The 22,537-nt window shown below is 40.3% G+C and overlaps 1 protein-coding gene and 1 long non-coding RNA gene across 3 annotated transcripts in view; one reads left to right on the forward strand and one right to left on the reverse strand.

Moving 5' to 3' along the window:
- Window positions 1–22,537, reverse strand: part of chtf18 (CTF18, chromosome transmission fidelity factor 18 homolog (S. cerevisiae)) — a 50,418-nt gene that overhangs the window by 24,960 nt on the left and 2,921 nt on the right. The window contains exons 6-17 of one of the 2 annotated variants that reach the window (XM_044114762.1): window positions 15,263–15,312; window positions 15,044–15,185; window positions 14,735–14,959; window positions 14,557–14,654; window positions 14,348–14,471; window positions 14,142–14,275; window positions 12,986–13,079; window positions 12,802–12,900; window positions 12,578–12,708; window positions 1,335–1,449; window positions 1,017–1,241; window positions 759–908 (exon numbers count right to left, since the gene is read on the reverse strand). In XM_044114762.1, coding sequence (XP_043970697.1) covers window positions 759–908; window positions 1,017–1,241; window positions 1,335–1,449; window positions 12,578–12,708; window positions 12,802–12,900; window positions 12,986–13,079; window positions 14,142–14,275; window positions 14,348–14,471; window positions 14,557–14,654; window positions 14,735–14,959; window positions 15,044–15,185; window positions 15,263–15,312 — 1,587 coding nt within the window. The remainder of the gene's footprint in view (window positions 1–758; window positions 909–1,016; window positions 1,242–1,334; window positions 1,450–12,577; window positions 12,709–12,801; window positions 12,901–12,985; window positions 13,080–14,141; window positions 14,276–14,347; window positions 14,472–14,556; window positions 14,655–14,734; window positions 14,960–15,043; window positions 15,186–15,262; window positions 15,313–22,537) is intronic. The other variant, XM_044114763.1, reaches the window with a different exon arrangement.
- LOC122829872 lies at window positions 1,477–4,945 on the forward strand. Its single transcript, XR_006370445.1, has 3 exons — window positions 1,477–2,243; window positions 2,313–2,379; window positions 2,731–4,945. It is a non-coding gene; the product is annotated as an uncharacterized LOC122829872 (long non-coding RNA).

Raw genomic sequence — 22,537 nt, forward strand, 5'->3', positions numbered from 1 at the left:
TGACAAGAAAGTGGATAATTAGAGAAGGGGGAAGACTTGAGGAAAAGGTCACCAGGCCAGGAATCAAACCTGCAACAGCCACATCGAAGACGAAGGCCTCTTTATGTGGGTTGTGCTTAACCCCTGTGCCACAACAACACCCCCAACCAACTTTTTTTTTCAGGCTTTTCCCTGGTATGCAGCTCATATGCAAAAAAACACTAAAGCTAAACTGACACTAGTAAAAACTAAACAAACTAAGAATTTTCAAAAACCAAGTAAACTAAGAAACAAATTACTAGAACTAACAAAAGTTAAAATAGAATTGAAAATCTGACCTAAAATCTGTCCTACCCCAATTGGAAGAGTTCAAGTATCTCGGGATCTTGTTCACAAATGGGGGAAGAAGGGAGCAGGAGATCAACAGACAGATTGGTGCAGCGTCTGCCGTCAAGCGGGCACTGAACCGGTCCGTCGTGGTGAAGAGAGAGCTGAGCCAAAAAGCGAAGCTCTCGATTTACCGGTCGATCTACGTTCCCACCCTCATCTATGGTCATGAGGAGGGACTATGTCTCTCAGCTGGCCTGAGAACGCCTTGGGATTCCTCCAGAGAAGCTGGAAGAAGTGGCTGGGGAGAGGGAAGTGTGGGTCTCCCTTCTGAAGCTGCTACCCCTGCAACCCAACCCCCGATAAGCGGAAGAAAGTGGATGGATGGATGGATGGAAAAATTTTTTTTTTCCCAATTTCAAGTAGGATTACAACAAATGCTTTTAACGTACAGGTCGTAGTTTTGGACAGATGATGTCAAGAAGCAGCGTCAGGACATCTAGAGAGAGGTGGAGCTGGCCAATCCTGGATCTGATGCTTGCCGGGATGTCGGCCAACATGGTAGACAGAGCATTCCTGCTGCTGAGGAGGCGAGAGGTGGCCTGCAGAGGACACCAAGAGGAGTGCTTCAGAGTTTCTATTACAAACACCCAAACTAACCTCCTCTCTTTTTTCATCAAACTTCTCATATTCAAGCACAAGACTGTAACCTCCTGTTGGCTGTGAGGATAGCTGATACGAGGCACATGCGTGTGGGCAAACAGGAAGTGAAACGTCACAGACAGGAAGGGCAGATATCTCAGCAAGGAGAAGTTCTGTCCATGCAGAATCACTTGGTTCAGCCTGTCGGAGAACATCAGCCAATCCAGAGCCTCGGACACACTCTGCAGGTTGGGGTCCCGCACTCTCACTGACAAATAGTTATCATAGAGGCCCTGGAGAAAAGAGGGCAGTTGCTTTAGTGTAATCTGTGCAGAAATTGGGCAAAGATAGAAAAAAGCATTGGTGAAGCTGATTGAGTTTATTACCTGAGAGATCTTTTCATATTGCCCACTTGATGAAGCGAGGTGCAGAATGTGCTGGAACCTCTGAAAGCCACTTCCTGAACCAGGTGCCTCTTCAAAGCCTTTGCCAATACGTTTTCTGGTCAACACAAACCAACTTTTCTCAGCAACCAGTTAATGTAAAAAAAACATTCTAAAGACCTTTGTATTTATAACCAAAGAATTATTCCCTGACTGCTTGTTTGCACTCAACATTTTACATTTGCTAAAAGCTATTGAAAAAAAGAAACATTTCACAGAGAAAGCCTGGGATTGTTTACTAAATGTAACATTTCATGTTCAAATGCCAACACTGAATGGTAATAGTGTTGGAATAATATGTAAAGCAATATAAAAGTTCAATATATAGGATTAACACAACAGGAGGACAAATGTTCCAGCCGGTCAGAGGATTTCTGCTGAAAGCTTCATTCTCTGTTTACATGTCAATAGTTGATCAACTTTGTCCTGAATCAGCTGCTGAATAACTTTTCTGGTGGTTGTGTAACCCAGTGTTTAAAAACACAAGAAAAAAAATAATAGATGTTGATTCAATGTCTTATTCTACCAGAATAGCTAAAAGGTAATTAGGTAAATCTTCAAAAATGTGAAATATGCTTTTAGTGTTAGCTTGTATTGACAGATTAGGCAGCCAATGGCTGGCGCGGTCTGGTTTCGTGTCGGCCAATGGGGTTGATCGTCCCGCCCCTTTTTATCAGCTGGCGGTTGTTTCGTTCGGAGCGCGGCAGACAGGCTTGAAAGCTAACAGCTGACGGTTGCTTCGCTCAGAACGCTTGAGAACAGCTGACGGTCGTTTCGCTGAGAACGCTGGAGAGCTAACAGCTGACGGTCGTTTCCGTAAAGAAAGAAAGAAATTGACGAATCTGGAAATTGGTAAGGAAAACAATATTAATATAAATTCACTAAATATATAATTCAAAATACTAAATTCGGTTTTATTAGATCTTAGAGGGTTTCCCCCGTGAACAGCTGAAGCCCGAAAAATAGCCGTTGACAGCTCAGAGCATCGGTGAGTCATCGCACGCGCTCGGCAGTTGGTTAAGAAGATTTTGTGAAAATTGGCTAAATACCTATTAAATTATCAAATTTAATATAAAATAAAATGGATTGTAAGATTTTGTATTGCTATTGTTGTGTATGTTGTATTTGTTTTATGTAATTGCATTTATTTTAAGATTGAATGTATATTATATTTTTTTTAACCACATATAAGCTAATCTATTTAGTTTTACTAATATGTTGGAAATAATTGTGTTCTGTTAACTTGTTGTTGTACAACATGAAAGAAAATAAGAAGAACTTGAGAAATGATTAAATAGCATCTATTGTGCTAAAATGTTTTACTTTGGCCTTGTTATAGGTCAGGTTTTTTTGTTTTTGTTTTTTTTTTAGCTTGTTTGATACACTTTTGGCTTGGAGGGCCAAAGATTCCAAGACCCTCTTCTCCTGAACCTGGATGGCGAGCCCCAGCCCAGAGGACCAGGCGCACGGGTAGATAGTGACCCGACTGGTCACCAGCTGAGAGACTGAGACTGAACAATTGACTCATTGGAGACTGAAGTATTCAATTTATTTATTTATTTTTTATTTATTTTTTTTTAAAGCGCGCAGTATTTGTTTGTCTGTTTTAAATGTGGATCCACAATTGTTTATTATATTAAATATTTGCTCTTTTCTTGTAGACACTGTGTGTTCTGTTGTTGCTCACACCTGGGTTCCCTCGAATTTAAAATCTTCTGATTAGGCCCAACTTCCTATATACATATAGTCAAAAACCAGATTGTGTTTTTGACCAACTTCAGACTTGGAAGATCCCACTGAATGTTGGTGAGAGAGGACTCTCTGGACCGCGTGGATCTCTCCAATCACACATTTTTGAGGAATTGTCACATCATGTTCAGTTTCATTGGTGAGAACAACTGGTATCAGGTAGGGTGCTCGCTCAGGTAAGCTGATGAGACTTGGCTTTACTAGGACACCCCCAGGTAAGGTTGAAAAGGATGGGTGCTCTAGCAGCACGGATCTCTCTGTGGTATTAGCTGACACCGCCACCGAGCTTTCCAGGACAACTGTCTGGCCTGCTGGAACTAGCTGAGGGCCTTTGTTATACATGGTTGCTAGACCAAGGCTACTGCCTTTGGTCTGTTTGTGTCTTAACTCTAGCACTTTTAATACTGCCTTATAGCCATCTGAAACGAGAGGCTGTAGTCCGGGACATGCTTTGTTATACAATTCATAAAGCACATCTAAGGTGTTAGTTCCAATTAACACCAAAGACTGGGAAGCAGCTCGAATGTTTGGCACGACTAAGGCAAGTGTTGACACATCGGCTTCAATGCCGAGAAACTCTTTTGGAAAAGTGACGTTCATTTCAATGTACCCTAAATAAGGCACTGATTGGCCGTTTGCACCTTCTACTTCGAGTAGGTCAAAAAGTGGCTTAATCTCATGACTAGATAGATGTTGTTCATAATATGATTGTGGGACCGTGGTCACCTGGGAGCCAGAATCGAGTAAGCAGTTTACAGTATTGCTGTTAATCTTTACTTGAGCTGTACTTTTAGTACCGATTAAACCTCGAGGCAGTTTGAATCTGTCGGTTTTAGTATGAGACTTTAAAATGGCACGTTTTTTAGTCGGCACATTTTGCTTTTGTTCAAGGGGACGGTTTGACTCTGTGGTAGCCTCTGTTTGTCCCTCAACAGAGGCAAACTTCAGTTTAAAGAAGCAGAGCCATTGTGTTGTCTATCCCATATTTGTCTTTTTGCTTTTAGTTCTTTACGTTTTGCCTCTACAAGTGCAGGGTTTGGCTCAGATTCACAGTTGGCAACAATATGTCCGTCCTCCCCACAGCGAAAGCAGTACCAAGGCTTGGGCCGTGAACTAGGGCGGCTGTGTGAAGGTAAGTTGGGTTCAGGGTTTGCATGGTCAGGTTTTGTTGTTTGGTTCTTCTTAGGTACTGTTTGTTTCTTTTGTTTCATAACTGCTGCTAATTGGCTTTTTAAATCAGCAACCTGTTTTTCAGATCACTTAAAGTGCTTGAAGTTGTTTCGGAAAAGTCCATTTTTGTTTCAGTGACAGTTTGTTCATGTGACGCTGCTTTTTGTTTGGTTGCACTAAAGTGTTTTCTCATTCTTGTGCTTCTAACTTCTTGTCTGTTTTCTGCAGTACGGAGTAGGAGTAATAGTTCTGCAAATGTGGGCAGATTATTTCTCCTTAACTCTAACTGCAGTTCTGTCAGTAGGTTATCATCCCAACAGCCTCTTTGAAATTGCTTAAGAAGCTGTCTGTCTCTTTTTCTGGGGTCTACACCACCCCGGCGCACTGCAAGACTCAGTGCTACCTGTAAGCGATGCAAGTACGCAGATGGTTTCTCCCCAGGATCCTGCAAAGTGTTCATGAATCGCACAAGCAGTTCCTCACCATCTTCAACAGTACCAAATGCCGACTCAAGCAGCCTAAGATAGTCATCAACGGGTGCATCAGGCCCAAGAGGCCGAATGACATCTGAAGCTGGAGTGAGAAGGCTTTCAAGAATTTTTCGGGTTTTTTCCAAGTTAGAAAGAGATGTGACAATCCCTCAAAAATGTGTGATTGGAGAGATCCACGCGTTCCAGAGAGTCCTCTCTCACCAACATTCAGTGGGATCTTCCAAGTCTGAAGTTGGTCAAAAACACAATCTGGTTTTTAATTTTGAGTCCTCTCCTATCAGTACGGAGTGGAAAGAGCACATCTTGCATAAACTCAATAACATGCCAGAGGTTTTTGCACAAAATGACCTTGATTTCGGTCGGACTGATCAAGTCAAGCACAACATTAAACTGTCAGACGAAACTCCATTCAAACACAAAGCACGACCCATACACCCCAATGACCTAGAAGCCGTCCGTAAACATTTACAAGAGCTGCAACAAGCAGGCGTGATTCGAGAATCCACTTCACCGTTCTCTTCGCCCATTGTCGTTGTGCGAAAGAAAAATGGCGATGTCCGTCTCTGTATAGATTACAGAAAACTCAATTTGCAGACTGTAAAAGACGCTTACGCACTCCCGAACTTGGAGGAAACATTCTCTACATTGACTGGATCTAAATGGTTTTCAGTCCTTGATTTAAAATCTGGCTACTATCAGATTGAAGTAGAGGAAGCTGACAAACCAAAAGCTGCGTTTGTATGTCCCAGTGGCTTTTGGGAGTTTAATAGAATGCCTCAAGGCATTACAAATGCTCCCAGCACTTTCCAGCGCCTTATGGAACGATGTATGGGTGACATGAACTTAAAGGAAGTTCTTGTGTTCCTTGACGATATCATTGTCTTTTCCAAGACACTTGAGGAGCATGAAACTCGATTAATGAAGGTTCTAAACCGCCTCAAAGAGTATGGTCTTAAACTGTCTCCTGAAAAATGCAAGTTTTTTCAAACTTCGGTGCGATACCTCGGACACATAGTATCCCACAAAGGGGTAGAGACAGACCCAGAGAAAGTGAAAGCTCTGAGTAGCTGGCCTGTGCCCAGAGACCTTAAACAACTTCGTTCGTTCTTAGGTTTCTCGGGGTACTACAGGCGCTTTATCAAGAACTATTCGAGCCTTGTTAAGCCTCTCACTGATCTAACATCAGGCTATCCACCGCTGCGTAAGAGCACAAAACCCAAAACTAAGCCTGCTGAGTACCATGATCCGAAAAAACCCTTTGGTGAGCGGTGGACTCCCTCTTGTGAGCAAGCTTTCAAAGACATCATTGAGAAGCTCACTTCCGCTCCTATCTTGGCATTTGCAGACCCTAACCTGCCATACTCACTTCACACCGACGCCAGCACCACAGGGCTTGGCGCCGCCCTTTATCAGGAACAGGATGGACAAACAAGGGTCATTGCTTATGCCAGCAGGGGGTTATCCAGGAGCGAAGCTCGTTACCCCGCCCACAAGTTAGAGTTTTTGGCCCTAAAGTGGGCTGTAACCGAAAAGTTTGCAGACTATCTTTATGGGAACCAGTTTACTGTCATTACTGACAGTAACCCTCTGACCTATATTCTGACAACAGCTAAGATGGATGCAATGAGCTACCGTTGGTTAGCTTCTCTTTCCACCTTTAACTTTAAGCTCCAATATAGAGCAGGAAAACTCAACTCTGATGCAGACGGTCTTTCAAGGCGACCGCATGGTGAGTTATTAAATGATGCTGTATCACAAAAAGAGCTTGACAGGATACAACAGTTCACCCAAACTCATTTGGCACAGCAAGACACCAGTTTAAGCCAAGAGGTGGTGTCAGCCATCTGTGAGAGACACTTATGTTGTAGTTTCTCCGATGAACCTACCCCTCTTGTGCACTCATTAGCCATCTCGGTAAACACCTTACCAGATGACTTTGTCAATGAAGATGATTGTGGTGGTCTTCCAGTCGTGCCTCATCTGTCAGCTGAACAACTCAAACAAGAACAACGAGCTGACCCTTGCTTGCGCAAGGTCATTATCCAAATTGAGACTGGTAAAAAGGTTCCACCTACAGTCAGAACAGAACTTCCAAATATAAGTCTGTTGCTTCGAGAACTAAATCGTCTTGAGCTGCACAACCAAATATTGTACCGAACACGCCAAGATGATGGCAATGTCACTCATCAGCTCGTCCTACCTGAGCAGCTCCGTGAGGCAGTTTTTCACAGTCTCCATAATGATATGGGCCATTTAGGTATTGAGCGTACCATCGATCTCGCCAGAGGAAGGTTTTATTGGCCTCGTATGGCAGCTGACATCGAGAACAGAATCAAAACATGCAACCGCTGTGTGTGGCGAAAGACCCCTCCGGAAAAAGCTGCAGCGCTTGTGAACATAAAGTCTACCAGACCGCTTCAACTGGTTTGTATGGATTTCTTATCCATTGAGCCAGATCAAAGCAACACAAAGGATGTGCTCGTACTAACTGATCACTTCACTAAGTATGCCATAGCCATTCCAACTTCTAACCAAAAAGCCCAAACCGTGGCAAAATGTCTTTGGGATCACTTTATAGTTCCTTATGGCATCCCTGAACGATTACATAGTGATCAAGGGCCAGATTTTGAGTCACACTTACTAAAAGAACTTTGCAAGATCATGGGCATTCACAAGATTCGAACCACTCCGTATCATCCTAGGGGGAATCCTGTGGAACGCTTTAACCGCACCTTGTTAAGTATGCTTGGGACCTTAGAACATAAAGACAAAATGCAGTGGCGCAACTTTGTAAAACCATTGGTCCATGCGTACAATTGTACGAAAAATGACACAACCGGATTTGCACCTTATGAATGAATGTTTGGTCGTCAACCCAGATTACCTGTTGACCTTGCATTCAACCTACCTCTCCAAAACAAAAGTTTTAAGTCCCACTCACAATATGTGGAAAAACTGAGAACAACTCTCCAAGAAAGCTATAAACTAGCAACCCAAAATGCTAACAAAATGGCAGACAGAAATAAAGCCAGATTTGACATGCACGTAAAACCATCCAAACTAGAACCCGGAGATCGAGTTTTGGTGCGAGCCGTTCGTCTTAGGGGTAAGCATAAACTAGCCGATAGGTGGGAGACAGACATTTATGTTGTGGTAGAACAAGCTGGTGATCTGCCAGTCTACACCATTAAGTCTGAAACTAAAGATGGGTCAGTGCGCACTGTCCATCGTGACCTTCTTCTACCTTGCGGGTTCCTTGCTCCCACAGAAGAAAATCCAACTCCGCCAAATCGGGTCTGCAAACCTAAAACACGGCAGTCCCCTGAGCAAAATGAAGAATTCAATCTTCCTGAACCTGAAAACGAGGAGCTCTATTGGCTTAGAGAACAACCTGTCCCAGAGCCAATCAAATTCACGCGAATTTATGAGATTCCAAAACAGACATGGCCTAAAAAATTACCTGAATGTGACAACTTACCTGAATGTGACACTGTACCTGGATGTGACACTGTACCTGGATGTGACAACTTACCTGAATGTGACACTGTACCTGGATGTGACAACTTACCTGAATGTGACACTGTACCTGGATGTGACAACTTACCTGAATGTGACAACACACCTGAGTTCAACAATGTACCCGATTGTGATGACGTTCCCGGCTCTTCCTTCTGAAGAGAAGTTTGAAGCAGTAGCAAGTACTGAACGTTTGACCCATGGTAGTGATTGTAAAAGTGAACCTAACCTACATAGTGAAAGTGTATGTAACCAAAATGTATCAGAGGACAAACCCAACCACCCAAGTCATGAAACCACAAATCCTGTGAGACGTTCAGAGAGACAAACCACTCAACCAAAGAGGCTCCAGTATAGCCAGTTAGGGAACCCACTCATATCCATTGCCCAGTCCCTATTCCATGGCTTAAGCCTTGCTTTTACTAGTGCCTTGATAGAACCTGAACTTGAAGCCACTTTTAAGGGTTCCAGCATTCCTGTCATGTCCCATCCCATGCAAAGGGACTTGCATGTTCCAAGGGGGGACAGTGTAACCCAGTGTTTAAAAACAAGAAAAAAAAAATAATAGATGTTGATTCAATGTCTTATTCTACCAAAATAGCTAAAAGGTAATTAGGTAAATCTTCAAAAATGTGAAATATGCTTTTAGTGTTAGCTTGTATTGACAGATTAGGCAGCCAATGGCTGGCGCGGTCTGGTTTCGTGTCGGCCAATGGGGTTGATCGTCCCGCCCCTTTTTAACAGCTGACGGTTGCTTTGCTCAGAACGCTTGAGAACAGCTGACGGTCGTTTCCGTAAAGAAAGAAAGAAATTGACAAATCTGGAAATTGGTAAGGAAAACAATATTAATATAAATTCACTAAATATATAATTCAAAATACTAAATTCGGTTTTATTAGATCTTAGAGGGTTTCCCCCGTGAACAGCTGAAGCTCGAAAAATAGCCGTTGACGGCTCAGAGCATCGGTGAGTCATCGCACGCGCTCGGCAGTTGGTTAAGAAGATTTTGTGAAAATTGGCTAAAATACCTATTAAATTATCAAATTTAATATAAAATAAAATGGATTGTAAGATTTTGTATTGCTATTGTTGTGTATGTTGTATTTGTTTTATGTAATTGCATTTATTTTAAGATTGAATGTATATTATATTTTTTTTTAACCACATATAAGCTAATCTATTTAGTTTTACTAATATGTTGGAAATAATTGTGTTCTGTTAACTTGTTGTTGTACAACATGAAAGAAAATAAGAAGAACTTGAGAAATGATTAAATAGCATCTATTGTGCTAAAATGTTTTACTTTGGCCTTGTTATAGGTCAGTTTTTTTTTTTGTTTTTTTTTTAGCTTGTTTGATACACTTTTGGCTTGGAAGGCCAAAGATTCCAAGACCCTCTTCTCCTGAACCTGGATGGCGAGCCCCAGCCCAGAGGACCAGGCGCACGGGTAGATAGTGACCCGACTGGTCACCAGCTGAGAGACTGAGACTGAACAATTGATTCATTGGAGACTGAAGTATTCGATTTATTTATTTATTTATTTATTTTAAAAGCGCGTAGTATTTGTTTGTCTGTTTTAAATGTGGATCCACAATTGTTTATTATATTAAATATTTGCTCTTTTCTTGTAGACACTGTGTGTTCTGTTGTTGCTCACACCTGGGTTCCCTCGAATTTAAAATCTTCTGATTAGGCCCAACTTCCTATATAGATATAGTGTAAATTAATTAACCTGTTTTTGTGGGTTGCAGGTTACAGTTGGGTTTCTTTTCCCACAGAGAACTCAAAGAATGAGTCACTACAAGCATTCAGCCTGTTTATTGGTCAGATGAGTCCTGGGCAGGAGAACCAAATGTAAACACAGGAAGCAGATCCCCGACACCGTCGTAAAAAGTAATAAATCAATTAATTGCAAAATAAATTAAAATTAGCTTGATAATTTCCATTCTGATTATTAAGAATTTCTGAAGGACAATTTGTTTAGTGACAAAATAATGAATTTTATTTCTAATTTCTGTTGTGTGGTTTTTATTTCCGTTTTATTTATTGTTTTTTGGTTGCGTTTTATTTTCAAATATTTAAAAGGTCTTCTAATTACTGGCCCCTCTCATCCCCTCCTCTTTCCGCTCACCACTTTCTTCCCCTCTTCCTTCAGTTCTGGGTGGGGGAATTTTATTACTGGGTAGGGATTTATCACATTTTAAATTAAGCAGTTGAGAACAGTGGGTTGTGATTCCTTTCTGTACACTGTCTTACTTGTCTGTAAATATTATTGACCATTTGCACATATTGTGTTGGCACAAAAACATCTACAAGTCATGACAAGCTTTTTACACTAGAGCAGAGGTGCCCAAAGTGGGTACTGAAGGGCCGGCATCCTGCATGTTTTAGTTCTCTTCCTGGTTTAACACACCTGGATCCAATGATGACTCATTAGAAAGACTAAGAAGAACATTGACCTGCTGAAAAGGTTGTTGGTGCCACCAGGGACAGAACTAGAACATGCAGGATGCCGGCCCTCCAGGACCCACTTTGGGCACCACTGCACTAGTGGTGTGCCCCAAAAACACAGCCACGTTGCTGCTGGTTTGTTTGCAACCAGCTTCTAAGCAGGATGGCTCAGGAAAGTACCAATCAGGTAAGGACAGATATTAATGCTTGTTTTAGTGTAACAAAAATAAAGAGTGTAATTAAACAAACAGTGAAAGAGAGGTGGCAAAATTTATGGGTAGAAGAAAGAAAAGGATGGTGGTTTTATAAACTCCAAAGGAGAACTGGACAAATGAGAAGAACAGAAAGAAACAGGAGAGAAGAGATAATTATTTTATGACTTAGAATCGGGCACACTGGATTGAATTGCTAATTATTTTTGATATGGAAATATGAGACAGAGAAATGTGAGTGTGGGGAAGATGGGACAATAGAACATGTTATTTTGCATTGTAGGAATTACTGGATTCAGAGAAACAAGTTAATTAGGAACCTCAGTAATATGAAAATGAAATTTAACATTGTTGATTTACTGCAAAAGGATTCAGGAAGCAGAGGGTATCGGACTATATTTGATTTTTTGTAATGAAAATGTGTAAGTTGTATAATAGCATAGTATTTTTTTGTTTTTGTCATGTGGTCCACACGCCTTACTGGTTGGTGGCGGTAATGCTCACCTAACGTTTTTTCCCAACCGCCAATAAAGTTCAAGGAGAATGAACTGGCTTCTGAGCACTTTTGTGGTAAGTTTGGTGACATTGCTTTTATCTTAACTATGTTTAATGAAAAATACCTGCATTGTTTTGTGACTATTGTAACCCAGGTTATTTTGGGATAACCCAGACATTTTAATAATTGAGGTGCTGTGCTGTTTGTGTGTTATGCCAATATAGCTGGAAGTTCTCTCACTCACTCCATGAGTCGGTTATTTCCCTCACAACAGTAAAGTCCTGTCTTGACCACACGGTGGGAGAGAATACTCAACCACGCTTGTGGCAGCATCCTGGGTTAATATCTGTGCTGCAGTCAGATAGTCTTCACCACACACTTTTGTTCTGTTTTATCATCTGGATGTGATGATCCCTTCTGTTGCTCACTGTTCTTTCTGCTGGATTGACAGTTTCACACTAATACATCAGGTCTGATGGCTGCTCCGCGGTAAAAGTATGTCCTGTACTCTATGTTGTACCTCAATCCTCTTATTCATGGATCAGTATATGCATAACATAACCATTATCTGTCTCACACTGAAATGCCACAACATAGTGATAATTTTAACAAATGTGTAAAAAACATTTTTTACATAAGTTACTTCCTTAATCTTTACTGAAAAAAAGGCACAAAACAACAGTTCATTAATCTTAAAATATTAAAAGATATTTAAAGGGTATTTTAAAGAGACAGATGCCCAATTTCAAGGAATTAAATCAGGAAGTAAAGTTTCTTTTAAGTAATTTTTTTAACAACTGAAGATATAATAGTTACTTGATTATGCTAAAAAATGGCACTAAAATATGCTTGTAAAACACATAGTACTGCTCCTTTAATTTATTATTTAATCATATTTCTGTATTTTATTTGAAATATTACTAATGTTTTAACCAATGTTTTGATTTATTTTCTTTGGAGCTGCTGTATCAATCCAAAAGTAAATTCAGTCAAAGATCCCCAAACCAGGAAGATCTCAGGCTCTTCTGCAGGTTCTCCTCTAGACTTCCCCACTGCTACAGTTATCTGTCAACACCACCACTCACAGTACACACAGTTTACCGTTTAGTACGTGGTAACTGGAAGATCTCCTGCCACAGACAGAACAAGCCTTTGTTCTGGTCCTTCTGCCCAACAGAGATGCTTTGGATGATTCTGGAGTCCAGCTGCTTCAAGCCACGCCCATGCAAAAACTGCCCAGACAGGAGCCATATGCTAAATATGATGTGATGCAATGCAATGTAAGACCGACAAATAAGAGGTTTCTTCAGAAAATTACCAGGCACCTGTAGTGTGTTGATGCAGGAGCGGATGTCATTATCTGTCTTCTCACACAAGCACATCAGAGCACCTGTGTCTGCTTTCAGGCCCTGCAGCGTGGAGATCTGGGAGAGAAAAAAGAAAGGAGAGGAAAGTCTGACCTTTCAAACTTGTGTATTCATGTGAGTGTTTACATGTTTAAATACTGACCTCTGCCAATCTCTGAGAGAGGCGAGAAGGCTGAGTTTGGGGGAAAACCAGAAGAAAAGCTTGTTGCCTGAGAGGTCTGAGAGCGGGAACATAACTAAAAGAAGGGAAAAAAAGTTGGAATATGTAGAAATGAAACATTAAAGACATGAACTGATCTGAAACAGAATAAATCCCTCTGTTAGTTTTGAGGTTGTGTGATCTGGGTCATGATGAAATGAGTCTGCTCTTTACCTAGTTCTAGACATTAAACAAATCTGACCTCCACTGTACAAAAATACAGAACAAATTCATCACCATCAATATTTCTTAAAGATCCAGCTAAAATGAAGATCAATGTGAAAAAGCTAAGTACACCCCATTAAGTCCAGCAGCTATATCTTCTAACATTTGTTTATGTCCAAAAAGGGTAAAACCCATTTGAGAACATGCATTCAAACATGAGGCTACAAACATTCTTTTATTGAAATATTTTCTCTTGAAATTTTGTTGGTTCAGCTCCATTTTACTTTCTGTGAAGAAAAATAGAAAATTAGATGCACTCACTTCCCATGTCCAAACAAAAGCAAAACCCTAATGTATATATTAGTACAGATGGGTGGACCTGGTGAGCCGATCAACATGAACAAAAAAAGTACAGCTGGGGGCCCAACAGAACACAGGGCCATCAAAGCCCCTGCCGATACCAGACCAAGGCAAAAATTGTCCAAAAAGAACCTACTGCAAACAAAAAAGTCAAAATAGGACAACCAGTCCCACCGGGCCAAAATTACAACAAAAAAACCCAAACAAAGGTGGTGGAGCGAGAGAAGAGAAAGACGGAATTCTGAAGGTCAGCTTATTTATAGGAACAGGAACCAACAATAATTACAAAATACATGTAATTAACCAAACCCCCAAAAAACACATCTGCCTGTGACACAGTTGGTGCCAAATTCAGTTGCTGAGAAAACAGACTCTATATGAAACACAAACACTTTTTCCTCTGCAAAGTGTTTGTATAAAGACAGGAAGTCAGGTCCTGCAGCTGCAAAGCCAGCCCACACCATCACTCCTCCAGCACCATGCTGAACAGCTGGGATGAGGCGTTTGTCTACTACGGAGCAATGCTACAACTCTAGAAGGATACTTTGCTGTTAAATGTCAGTGTTTATCTTACAGGTCGTTACATATGCAGATGATTGGGCGAAGCAGTACAGACTCCTTCTTTTTCTTCTTGGCCTTCTCTGTCGCAGCGTCCCCACCGTGTGTGTCTTTCCTGTTCAGCACTGATAACAGGATGTTGATGGCTGCCTACAGAAGAAGGTAATGTTTAGACCTGCTCTAAGTCACCCAGCATCTCTCAGCGCAGCCTCAGGCTGTTACCGCCGGCGCTCCGTCAATCTCGTCAATAATCAGGCAGTTGGGCCTCTCGTTGGCTCCTAGAACAGATCTCATCTGAGTTGCGGCGTCGATGCGTTTCTGGAAGACCTCTGCACTCCGATCGTCGCTAAGGGAACAAAGAGCACTCGGATCAGGAATAAGCTTCTTGTTTAACTCTGATGATGTTGAGTCCTGACTCCAGAAGGTCTGACCTGGCATTGATTTCCACCACATTGTACCCAGCATGCTTTGCTATGACATGAGCTAAGGTGGTCTTCCCTAAACCGGGAGGTCCAGACAGTAGCGCCACCTAGAGGGATACACAAATGTGTCATGTTCTAAGTTCACATGATTGAAAGCATGGCTATGGTGCAGCTGCTGAGTGTCTACCCGGTATTTGGGTCGTTTGTACTGGTCAAGTTCAGCCTCCAAGATTTCCTCAGTCATCTCCATTTTGCTCTTGAAACGGTGTGGATTCTGACTTCCCTGGCTGACTTTGAATGGGTTTTGATTGGCTGATTGTCTGTCGGAGCGAACAGGGCGGGATTTCCTCTCCCTTCCAAACACCACGTTGTCCCACAGTTTCAGCCACTTCAGCAGACACCGGTTAGTGAACTGGAAGGAGAGAGCAAATTGCAGCATGAGCCCCTGAATCCTGAGAAGGGATGACCACACACAGAATGAAATGGCAACGTTTACATCATCACTGAGGAGCTCTGTGTAGTGACGCGGTGAGAATCTCTCCACCCACAGTTGGGATGTTTGTCCCTCAGCGTCTTGGGGATCCTCGTTCTCCTGGTCCTCAGTATTTCCAGAGTCAGTAAACTCATCGTTTACACTGCTGCAGGAGAAGACAGCAGTTACAACATCCATTTCTCCTCTTTGCGTGTTCATGTGACAGAAAGGCAAGCGAGTTACCTGACCAGCAGCTCAGTAAGACGCTGTGACTCAACAACCTGCTGGTGATGCTGTAGGAATAATTTTAAAAAATAAGATATCAATAAAACAATTGTTTAGAGTGCTTTAACAATATACAGTGTCACCTGGTCTATAAGATTGAAATGGATCAATAATGTCTGCACATGCTCCTGATAAAGCTTTTGTGGTGTGAACAGATAGGACCTTGAGAACTCATTCAGACATTGTTATTGTATAATTCAGCTGACAAAAAATGTGTATCTTAAAAATCTGTTCAATAAACAAAAGTACTAATAACTCTGAACTCATTCAATCACTGAATAGATGCTTAGAACAGATAAATATGTGGATGTGCAATTTTGTTTCTGAACAGAAACAAGTTATTAATTTTGGACCTAAAGAGGAACAATCTAGAGTTATAGATCTAGAGTCAATGCACAGCTTCAGTTATTCAATCAATCAATCTAATTTTATTTTTATAGCACATTTCAGCAGCAAGGCATATCAAAGCGCTTTACATCATATCAAACAGAAACACAATGCAACATATAATCAACAATCAAAGCACATTACGTCAAGTTCCATCAATAAATTTGTAACTGATTCCGTTTCAAGTACAATCCTAAACAAGTGGGTTTTCAGTCAAAATTTAAAGGAAGTCAGTGTTTCAGCTGTTTTACAGTTTTCTGGAAGTTTGTTCCTAATTTAGATGCTGAATGCTGCTTCTCCTCGTTTGGTTCTGGTTCTGGGGGTGCAGAGCAGAACCAGAACCAGAAGACCTGAGGGTTCTGGAAGGTTGATACAACAACAGCAGATCTTTAATGTATTGTGGTGCTAAACCATTCAGTGATTTATAAACTAACAACAGTATTTTAAAGTCTATTCTTTGAGCGACAGGGAGCCAGTGGAGAGACTTTAAAACTGGTGTTATGTGCTCTATCTTCCTGGTTTTAGTCAGAACTCCAGCAGCAGCATTCTGGATCAGCTGCAGCTGTTTGATTGATTTGTTGGACAGACCTGTGAAGACGCCGTTACAATAATCAATATGACTGAAGATAAACGCATGGATGATTTCTTTATTACAACTAAAAACCAGCGATCAGCTGGGAGTAGTGATGGACTCTGACCTGAACCTCCAGAGCCACATAAAGACAATTACAAAGTCGGCCTTCAATCACCTGAAGAACATTTCTAGGATTAAAGGACTAATGTCTCAGCCACATCTAGAGAAACTCATTCATGCATTTATCTTTAGTCACATTGATTACTACACTAGTGTCTTCACAAGTCTGTGGCTGATCCAGAAAGTTGTTGCTGGCATTCTCACTAAAACCAAAGAGGATACAGCACATCAACCCAGTTCTAAAGTCTTTTCTTTGGATCTCTGTAGCTCAAAGAATAGACTTTAAAATACTGTTGTAAGTTTATAAATCACTGAACAGCTTAGCACAGGGGTGGGCACTCCTGGTCCTGGAGGGCCGGTGTCCTGCAGCTCTTAGAGTCTCCCTGGTGCAACACACCTGAATCCAACAGCTGAATCACCTCCCAAGTGCAGTTGGGTTCTCCAGAGTTCTGCTAATGACCTCATTATTTGACTCAGGTGTGTTGAAGTAGAGACACATCTAAAAGTTGCAGGAGACCGGCCCTCCAGGACCAGGAGTTGCCCATCCCTGGCTTAGCACCACAATAAATTTAAGACCTGTTCTATATGTCTCAGGTCTTCAGATTCTGCTCTGCAACCACAGAATCAGAATCAAAATGGAGAAGCAGCGATCAGCTTCTATGCACCACAAATCTGGAACAGACTTCCAGAAAACTGTAAAACAGATAAAGCCTTTAAATCTAGACTAAAAACCAATCAGTTTAGAGTTGCATTTTAACCATAAATGAAACAATGAGCAACAGTTTTATGTGTATGCATGACTTTGATGATGGTACTCATGAAAATTTAATGTTTGTCACTGGTTTCTCAATTATTGTTTTCTGACTTCTTATTTTTAGATTTTTATGATGTAAAGCAGTGTTTCTCAATTCCAGTCCCCCCCTGCTCTGCATGTTTTAGATGTGCCTCTATACCAGAACAGCTGATTCAAATGATTGCATGACATCTTCTGCAGCCACCAAGTACTGCAGGAGCAACAAAGATTCAATCCAGGTGTGTGGCAGAAGGGAAACTATGGAAGTAAATATGTGCCATCAGAATTTGAATAAAAAATACCTCTGAAATTTGAATGTTGTATATTAGTGCTTACTTTTTCAGTATTAAAATAAATTCAGAATATATTTTTAACCTAAAAAAAAATTCAATGTCATTATTTTTGCAGTAAAAAAAAATTCGGTGTAATTTTTTTTACATGGTTGCAATTTTCAGTTATTAAAAAAATTCACATTCCTATTTCAAAGTGATCAAATTTTCAATATACATATTTTTCACAGTTTAAATTTTCAGTGTTAAAAAATTCAGCATATAAAAAATTCAACTTTTCAAAATTCAAATGCAATATTTTCGTTGTCCTCCAATTCAACTTGCTCAAATTCGCCGTCTCAAATTCAGCGTCTAAAAATTCGCTGTCTCAAATTCAGCGTCTAAAAATTCGATGTAAAAATGGCCAAGGTTACTTCAGGTCACAGACATTAGCAATGGATGTCCGATTCCAACATCCACCTAATCACGTGACACAACCGTCATATTGAAGAAATACCAGCATAACCCAGGCTGGCGACTATGGAGGCGAACGCAAACCCAACGGTGAGTTTAATGCTTTCATATTTCTATAGTATATTTTATTTTGTGCATGAAGTTTGATACATTATCTTAAAGCCTGATTTAAAACACGGGTTGGGCCGTTGTTAATCTTACACCGTGTAGTGCCGGCATATTACATCTCGCTACCTCCTACCACCCCCAGCCCCTCCCCGCTGTCCCACGTCCAATTTCCCCAGTTTTATTTCAAAAAGAAATACCACTTGGGTCAAGTCTAGAATCTTTAAAGAGAACTGATGGGTGGCGACATTCTGGGTTGTTTGTATGTTGTCTTAGGTGAGACTGAGACAGGCAGTCTTAGTAAAGTCGTAATTTTTCAGGAGATGCTACCGCTAATATGGCTGCCTTGTGTGCTTCAAAGAGGGGCTGTGAACACTTTCCGACATTAATTATAACCACAACCCCATTCTGTTCAGCTACCGTATTGTTCAGGTGACTTCATTACAACATCATCCAAAATACTGCTTCTCTTATCTGACAATTGTTGATATACAATATTAATTTACATTCTTTTTACTTTGCCTAAAACCTCGTTCTGTTACCTAGCTACACTATTAACAACCGCCTTTGTTTTTTCAGTTGATTTTAACTAATTTTCAAGAAAATATATGCTTGTAAGTACATCTGTTAACTTATTTTAGATTAAATATCATAATTTAATTTAGATTACTGTGATTTCTCAATGCTGACCTACTGATGTCAAAATACTTTTTTATTTTACTGACAATTTTTTAAATGTTTTTTTTCTTTTTTCTCTTTTCAAGGAACTTTTGCTGAATCATATTTTTGATAGACTCCGTGATCGTTTGGAGCAGGAAGAAGCAGTTTTATATCTGGGAAGAGTGTGCACAATCAAAAGTTTGTACAAATGACAAGTTTCAATATGTGATGCTTTTGACTGTCTATAGTACCATTAGCTTTGTGTGGTCTTCAATATGATGAGATTTGAAGGGCAGTTTTAAATCGTTTATTACTCCATAATTGAAGGACTGAGCGACTGTGGAGAGATCTGTGGACGGCTGTAACGTGCATCTATTATGACGTGCTACACTACCTTAAAGAAGAGGGATACCTGGACATTTCAAATGAAGCACTCCTCTTCTGTTGCCATTAAGTCTTCCTGCCATGTCTGCAGGATGATCTGGATACTTTCTGCAGTGGCTGGGACAATCACCCACTTCGAACTGAAGCAACATGACTCCTAACCTGCTCTGGGTTCTTGGTCGTACACATCGTCCAATTCCTGAACCCCACGGTGCCTTGACAGAGGTTATAAAGATTATAACGGAGGCTCAGATGTATTTGCTGAACATTTTATGTTCAGATTTTTATTGAATAACAATAGCTGAATAACGGCAAACGGCTGTTTGTAACCAAGCAACCAAAATCACCAGAAGGCAATCATGTTTTAACAAGATAACTATCACATTTTAATAAGATACATATGACGTTATAACGTGATAGCGCTCAATTTTTTTCCCTGCGACAGCAATACGCTTCCGTGCCAGTTTAAAAATTCACCATTTATGAAATGTAAAGCAAAATGCTGATCATGTTACCACAGAGGTGAATTTTAGTGCTTTTATGGTAGACATGTCAGAGAACAAAAATGTTCTAAATTTGTAATTTGTTTTTTTCTTTACTCAAAAGGAACCCATTAGGTACATTTGTACATTGTTGTATTGCTTTACATTACTTGAATTATAAGAATCAGAAAAAGTTTTGTCTTATGTTGTTTATTTTCTAATACCTAAAGCATATATGAACTCATCTAAGTACATTCAATAAAATTTTGCATAAAAAAACAATTTCAGTTTCATATTTAAAACTGCCTGTACAAACAGTACTGACTCAGAGAAATGAAATATCTACTCTGAACATTGTGTTATTCTAGTTCCTCTAGTTTTGAATTTGACAAAACTAGAGAAATTAGAGTAACAGCAATGTTGTCGCTCTAATGAGTAATACATATGATCACATTTAAACATATGTATCGAACTTGTGATCTAACAAAATCAGAAAATTGAATTGATTCTACATTTCAACAAAACTGTTTTGTTTTAACAAACTGATTCACAAACAAAGAACTGCTACAGCTTAAATGTAGATTGTTTTTTATTTATTTATTTTTTTAACAGGTCAATCACTCAAAGCCAGACTGCGTAGAGGAAATGCATGCTACAAAATCCTCACTGAAAGAGTTGTAATTCCAGTAGTGACAAGGAATTCTTAGTGTTTTGTAGTTTCCACCAACAATCTCCACAGACAGACTTGCTGGCAGATTTTCCCATCCAGTCCAGAATTTCATCATGTCTCCTCTTCCTCCACTCCGTGGTCTTTCAGTTAGTAAATTAAGTAAGTGGCTTGCAGATTCAACAATAGCATCCTGACTACCCTGTAGTCACAAAATATATAAAAGACAAAGTAGCAGTTGAAAAAGGATTAGTTAAAAAGAAATTTACACTTCATGAGAATGATCACTTTTACTCAGGAAAGCTCTGTGCTGTAGGGTTCCCACCTTTCAGAAATTAAAATAAGGATCTAGCAGATGGAAAGTGTCATTCTATTTCACTAGAGAAACTAAAACTGCAGTACTATAAGTTTTAAAGAATAAAGAGACAGTATAATTTCTTCAGTTTCCCTCTTAATTTTTTTTTACAATTGCTAGCATTCATCCTCACTGACACTGTTCAGCCTGGCATGTGAGTCTTCCGTCTCCTGTATCTTTGCTAGGACATGGTAGAGTATCGGTTGAGCACGTTTTAAAAAGACGCAGGTTGAGAGCGGCTCACCACGACTGCTAACCATCTTTTGCACCCTAGTGTTTCTAGGCAACCGTGACATCATCAATGGTCCAAAGCGTTTGGGGTCCTTACTAGCTCCCGCCACATTAGCTGAGCTTAACATGTCTTGTGTTTTATTTTTGTAATTATTGTTACACTAAATGTTTATATGCATGTGATAGGCGTTACTGTCGGACATACAGAAATACCGAAAAAATCGCGTCTCGTTACGGGACGATTCCGTATTTTACGAAAGGGATGGCAATCCTACTGTGCTCTTCTGTCATTAAAATTATAGAAACTATATAAAACACAAATAAATCTACAATTTGTAAGATTAACAACGGCCCAACCCGTGTTTTAAATCAGGCTTTAAGATAATGTATCAAACTTCATGCACAAAATAAAATATACTATAGAAATATGAAAGCATTAAACTCACGTTGGGTTTATGTCACTCCATGGTCGCCAGCCTGGGTTATGCTGGTATTTCTTCAATATGACGGTTGTGTCACGTGATTAGGTGGATGTTGGAATCGGACATCCATTGCTAATGTCTGTGACCTGAAGTAACCTTGGCCATTTTTACATCGAATTTTTAGACGCTGAATTTGAGACAGCGAATTTTTAGACGCTGAATTTGAGACGGCGAATTTGAGCAAGTTGAATTGGAGGACAACGAAAATATTGCATTTGAATTTTGAAAAGTTGAATTTTTTATATGCTGAATTTTTTAACACTGAAAATTTAAACTGTGAAAAATATGTATATTGAAAATTTGATCACTTTGAAATAGGAATGTGAATTTTTTTAATAACTGAAAATTGCAACCATGTAAAAAAAATTACACCGAATTTTTTTTTACTGCAAAAATAATGACATTGAATTTTTTTTTAGGTTAAAAATATATTCTGAATTTATTTTAATACTGAAAAAGTAAGCACTAATATACAACATTCAAATTTCAGAGGTATTTTTTATTCAAATTCTGATGGCACATATTTACTTCCATAGGAAACACCTAAAACATGCAGGCAGGGGGGCCCGAGGACTGAAATTAGGAAACATTGATGTAAAGAATTTGAACTGCCTTGCTGCTGACATATGCTACGTCAATAAACTTGACTTATTTATTGATTGATTGATATTGTTATACGTTTTGTCCATCCATGTCAAGTATTTGTATTCTATAAGAGCAATACCATCCATCCATCCATTATCTGAACACCCTTCTTCCCTAATGGGGTCGGGAGGGTTGCTGGTGCCTATCCCCAGCTGCGTCCCGGGCGAGAGGCGGGGTCACCCTGGACAGGTCGCCAGTCTGTCGCAGGGCAACACAAAGACATACAAGACAAACAACCATGCACACACACACTCACACCTAGGGAGAATTTAGAGAAACCAATTAACCTGACAGTCATGTTTTTGGACTGTGGGAGGAAGCCGGAGAACCTGGAGAGAACCCACCATGCACAGGGAGAACATGCAAACTCCATGCAGAAAGACCCCCCGCTGGGAATCGAACCCAGGACCTTCTGGCTGCAAGTGCTACCAACCTTCTTGCTACCAACTGCGCCACTGTGCAGCCCGTAAGAGCAATACATCTAGACAAATTTCAGATGCTGTGTACTGGAACCAAATGACTTGACTTTAGTAGAATGGAAGCAGCAATTGATGGAAGTGAAATACAAGAAAAAGTGACAAGAGACTGGATAGGGGGGTGGACAG

Source organism: Gambusia affinis, linkage group LG04, assembly GCF_019740435.1.
Source record: "Gambusia affinis linkage group LG04, SWU_Gaff_1.0, whole genome shotgun sequence".
Taxonomy (NCBI): Eukaryota; Metazoa; Chordata; class Actinopteri; order Cyprinodontiformes; family Poeciliidae; genus Gambusia; species Gambusia affinis.